Raw genomic sequence first — 4,779 nt, 5'->3', positions numbered from 1 at the left:
CCCTCAGAAACATCTGCCTCTGCTTTTGGGTGCTGCCAGCAGCGTTGCTCTGCTTGTGGTATGGTGCTTGTGCACAGCCAGCACAGAATGCAGCCAGGCTGGTGGTGGGTGGTCCGACCCGCTGACACTATGCGGTGGGCTGCTCCCCAGGCTCCTGCTCTTGGTGCTCAGCCGCCTGCCATGAGGCTCTCCTCTCCGTGGTGTCTCTGGCAAAGCCTCAGAGCCTCAGAAATGTCCTCCGAGCCCAGCCCTGCTGGGGTGCCCTCCCCGGCTGTGTGTCCCCCCCAGGTGCTGGCAGAGCCTGAACTGGAGAGCAGTTTTGCCATGATTGCTACTTCCCTGTCACCACACTCCATCCTGGCAAGCCTGCAGCCAGCTGTTCGCCTGGTGCCGCTGAGAGGGCTCAAGGGTGTTGGTGGTTTTGCTGCCGCAGAGCAAAGAGCTGCCCTCTCCCTCACTCGCTCTGAGCCCCCCGGCCGAGGGGCTGTCACCCTTAGAGGTCTTGCTGGTGGTCTGCAGGGTCCTGGCAGCACCCTCGCTGCAGGGCTCACCCCTGGAAAACCACCAGCATGCTTGTGGCGTGCTCGCAATTCCTCTGTGGTGGTGAGAGGAGTGCTCCTGCCTGCTTTGCGGGCTCCCTCTGAAGCACTCATGGTCGCTGTGCTGAAGTGAAGGGCTTTCAGCTCCAGGAACAGTCTGCCTTCCTTCTGGCTCTGCTTCTGCCATGCCAAGCGTGCCGAGCCCACCCAGGTGCAGAGGGCAGCATCCCCATTCCCCAGCTGTAGCAGGGGAGATGTTTGTTGTCCCTGGAGCATGTCAGAAGTGTGTCCTTGGGGAGGAGCACATCTCTGGAGAGCTTTTATAGCTTTTTGGTAGATCATTTGTAACTGAAGCACGGCATGTCTTGTCCCGCTGTGGGATTACCTTGGCAGAGGTGCTTCCATGCTACCTTGGGGCTGCACAGAAACTCCCTTGCTGGGCTGGGTCAGGCTGTTCCTGTGGTGGCTGAGCTGCTGTGGGACACTGCGAAGCCCAAGCTCTCTCCCTTGCTATCAGCCTGTTCCTCTGTAGCCATGGGGGCTGTGAGAGGAGAGGGGAGCGGAGCCGTGGGCGTGGACGCTGCATCGGGAGTCTGATTGAACGGGACACTGGGCTTTTTGTTTTTCAGATCGCTTGAAATATGAGTCAAAAAAGTCCAAGTCAACCAGTGTTGCTGTCAGCAACGACTTTGGTTTCTCCTCCGTAATATCAGGTAACTTTCAAGATGCGCGTGAGCATCGCCTCTCAGCAGCTCCTGGGTTCCTGGCCTGCCACTGCTGCCACCTGCCTCCAGTGTGGCCGCAGGGGAAGACTGGCTGATCCCTCCCTGCTGCCCCCCTAGATGTGGGAGAGGAGGTGGTGAGTGATGGGTGCTGCTGCCCTCCCTGCCCTCCCCACTGGATGTGCTCCTGTGTCTTGCATCTGTCCGTCCCTGTGGTTGGGAGCTGGGATCCAGTTCCCAGGAGAGACAAAGCCCTCCCTGCCTCGGCCGAAGTGGAGGATTTTGCCTGGGAGGCATAATGACTGTTCCCCGGTAATCCTGATTAACCTCAGGGAGTGGAGCAGCTGCCCCGGCTCAGAAATAGGGCTGATGTCTGTTCATGTCATGGGCAAGACGCAGGGGCAGAGCTTTGGCTGGGTGAGGGCACCCAGACCTGGGGAAGGGGCTTGGATGAGGGGAGGGGGCACAAGGACGTGTTGAGGTCTCTGGTCCCTCTGACCAAGTTGCTGGGATGCCTGACTTCTGCTCCAGGGGCCCTGCTGTCCTGGGTGCTGAGCACAGGCACGATCCAGTACCCAGGGTGCAATTAGTGCCTGGGGTAATTTGGGGCTACTGCCCCTGGAGCAGCATGGGGGGGAGGGCCTCCTGCTCTGCAGCGGTGCTGGTGGGGACTGAGCTGCTGCTCGCCCCACGTCCGCTCACAGGCAGATGAAGGTGAGCAAGGTGCTGCAAACCAACAGTCTTGGGGGTTATTTCTGCAGAGGGTCCTCGTCCAGAGCCAGCCCGGCGTGCCAGTGCCCTCATCCTGCCCGCTCTTGCTCAGCTCAGCTCGTGGCAGGGCTGCGCTTGGCTAGCGCTGGAACTGGGTCACGGAAATTATTTGTCTGGAGCCTCATGCGCACACGCTCCCGGTGACCAGATGTTTGCCTTCCAGGTGACGTAGCCCCGTCTGTAACCAGCGAGGCCGGCGGTGCCGTGTCTGATGATGCCTTATTCAGAGACAAACTGAAACACATGGGAAAATGTGAGTCGGTTTGCAGGCTCTGTGCTGGCAGCGGGACGCCTGTGAGGGCTGGAGGGGCGGTGGGAGCGGGGCAGGCAGGGGAAGAGCCGGCAGCGTTGCCCGACGTCTGCTGCCGACTCTCGTGGCTTGGCGTGCTGTGCCTCTGCGGACATGTCAGCCAGCACACGCACGTCTGCTAGCGTGCGTGTAGGAGGGTTCCTTGTCACCTCTCTTGGCCACGTGCGTCCCCTTGCCCCACGAATCACGCGGAGGGCTGGCACAAGAGGCTGCACGCTGCGGAGGCACGCTGCGCTCAGTGCTCAGCCCCAGCAGCAGTGCTTTGGGGTTGTTTCTGCCTGCGTTTTTCAGTCCTGGGCTGGTGCATCCTGCCCTGCCATCTCGCCCAGCTCTCACCAGCTCCTGTGCCACACGCCAGGGCTGGGCGCCAGCACGCCGGACCAGAGACGGAGACCTGGGTCTCGATGCCCCAGGTCTGCAGTGTCTGTCTGTCCCTGGGGCATGTGTGGGTTGTGGCATGAGCAGAGGATGCAGGTGATGCTGGGGGATAGAGGAATTTCTGAGCAGGGTTTGTGTGAATCCTAGAAAAGCGAGCAGGGGCTTTGCTGTAACCCTCCCGTTTCCAATTCTTTCCTCTTAGCAAGTCACCGCCGGCTCTCCCGTTGCAAAATAAACCCAGGTCTTTGAGCAGCTTAGTCGGGCTGCAGCCGGGTGAGACACTGGGGAGATGTGGGTCAGTCATGGGTGGGAAGGTCATGAAAATCCCAGTGAAAAGGTACAAATGGCCGCACCCCTGGCCAGGGACCAAGGTGTCCCCGCTGGTTGCAGGGCCTGGCTCTCTGAGCCTCGCAACCTTGCGCTGCACTGGTGTTCTCAGGCAGACCTGGGCTGTTGCTGTAGGACATCAGGTGGCTCTTGCACCGCTGGCCCTGGCCATCTCTCCATCACCCATGGCAGCTTTGGGAAAGGTTTTGGGGCGAGACTCTCACCCAGCTGCTTCCTTCCAGCCACGCGCAAGAAGCTCTTTGAACTCGCTAGAGCCTTCTCTGAGAAGACGAAGATGAGGAAATCGAAAAGAAAACACTTGTTAAAGCACCAAGTGTATCCTAAAAAAGGCTGGGGGACTGCGTGGGGGGTGCAGGGCTGTTGGAGCTGTCTCGATGAGGTGCCCCTGGGGACTCCCCAAGGCTGTGGTCTGGCTGGAGCCTCCCTGGCTGCCTCTCACAGCTGGGCCAATGGGAAGGGCCATTGTTGTGCTGTGGCCACGTCCTGGTCCCAAGACTAGTTTTCCTTAGCGGAGGACACAGGCTGGGGACGGCAGCTTCCACGGCAAATCTTCTCGATGATGTCGAAGGACATTCATGCGGTAAGAAACACCGTGCTGTGCTGTACCATGCGTGCTGTGCTCAGCATGGGTAGCTGAGGTCCCATGGTGCTTGGCCCCATCCTGCCCCACACCATTGCCGTGCTGGGGATGGCTGCTGTCAGGTCTCTGCTGGGGCATGGCCACCCATGGAACAGGCTCGCCCCTGGTCCCATGCGGCTGTCCTGTGAGCACATGATCTGGGGATGGGTTCTCCTCTTTTGGGGAGCCTCGGGGGCTTGCAGCTGGCATGTGCAGCCCTGCGTGGGGTCAGGGCACAGTCCTGGCGGATCTGTCAATAGCCAGATTTGCACAGAGGTGGGTCTTGGCCGTGGGTTTTGTGCCAGCCCTGGCCACCCCAGGGCTGGCTCAGGTGCAGCCATGTGGCAGAAATGCCACCATGGGCCAAAAGCTCCTTCCGGTGCTCTTGGGGGTGTTCTGGCAGAGGGTCCCTATGACCCAGCCTGTGTGGGGGAGGAAATCCCTGCCCCAGGGCAGGGTCAGGTTGTCTTCCCACTGGGACACCTTGCTGGAGCGGTGGTGTCCCAGCGTGGAAGCAGCTGCAGACCCCTCCAGCCCCCATCTGCCTCTGCCTTTCAGATGAAGACTTCCAAGCACGGAGGCAGCAGCTGCGAGAGGAGGAGACGCTGAAGGAAGGGCAGTAAAAGGTGAGAGGCACCTGGGGACGAACGCTTCCTGGTGAGCACGTGAACAGCCCTGTCCATCCTGGCTGGAGGTGTGGGGTGCCCTTGTCATGTCCAGAGCATATCCGGGTGGGGACCCCCATCAGCAGCTGCTGTGGCTGATAACAGCATGCTGGTGCTGGGCACGGTGTGGCTGGGTCTGAGCACATGCCGTTCTTTTTCCCTCCCCTTCTCCTCCCCTCCAGGTCCCAGCACTGGGGTTTATTGCTGGCACAGAACATGTGCAAGGCTTCAGAAGATGGCTGAAAAAGGCAAAAAAACACCCAACAAATAACCAGTGTTTTTGGCTGTTCCCCCTCGGCCATTGTACTCCTCTGAAGTACAAGTATTGAAGTGAGGCACAATGTTTTCTTACCAGTGGTTTGAAAACAACTTCTCCTGTCTAGCAAATCAGCCAAAAAGGAACAAAAAAAAAAAGGAAAAAAAAAAA

The 4,779-nt window shown here is 59.5% G+C and overlaps 1 protein-coding gene across 1 annotated transcript in view; it reads left to right on the top strand.

The window, feature by feature from the left end:
* Positions 1-4,310, top strand: part of CUEDC1 (CUE domain containing 1) — a gene marked incomplete at its 5' end in the record, with an annotated part of 7,849 nt that extends 3,539 nt beyond the window's left edge. Inside the window, 6 exons of the mRNA XM_010160338.1 lie at positions 289-409; positions 1,169-1,252; positions 2,196-2,285; positions 3,290-3,383; positions 3,590-3,648; positions 4,246-4,310. Of these exons, the coding sequence (XP_010158640.1) occupies positions 289-409; positions 1,169-1,252; positions 2,196-2,285; positions 3,290-3,383; positions 3,590-3,648; positions 4,246-4,310 (513 nt within the window). The remainder of the gene's footprint in view (positions 1-288; positions 410-1,168; positions 1,253-2,195; positions 2,286-3,289; positions 3,384-3,589; positions 3,649-4,245) is intronic.
* Positions 4,311-4,779: the final 469 nt, after the last annotated feature.

The sequence above is a fragment of the Eurypyga helias genome, unplaced genomic scaffold, assembly GCF_000690775.1.
Source record: "Eurypyga helias isolate BGI_N326 unplaced genomic scaffold, ASM69077v1 scaffold22871, whole genome shotgun sequence".
Taxonomy (NCBI): Eukaryota; Metazoa; Chordata; class Aves; order Eurypygiformes; family Eurypygidae; genus Eurypyga; species Eurypyga helias.
Note: the sequence above shows the minus strand (reverse complement) of the source record. Positions and strands in the feature narration are given on the sequence as shown.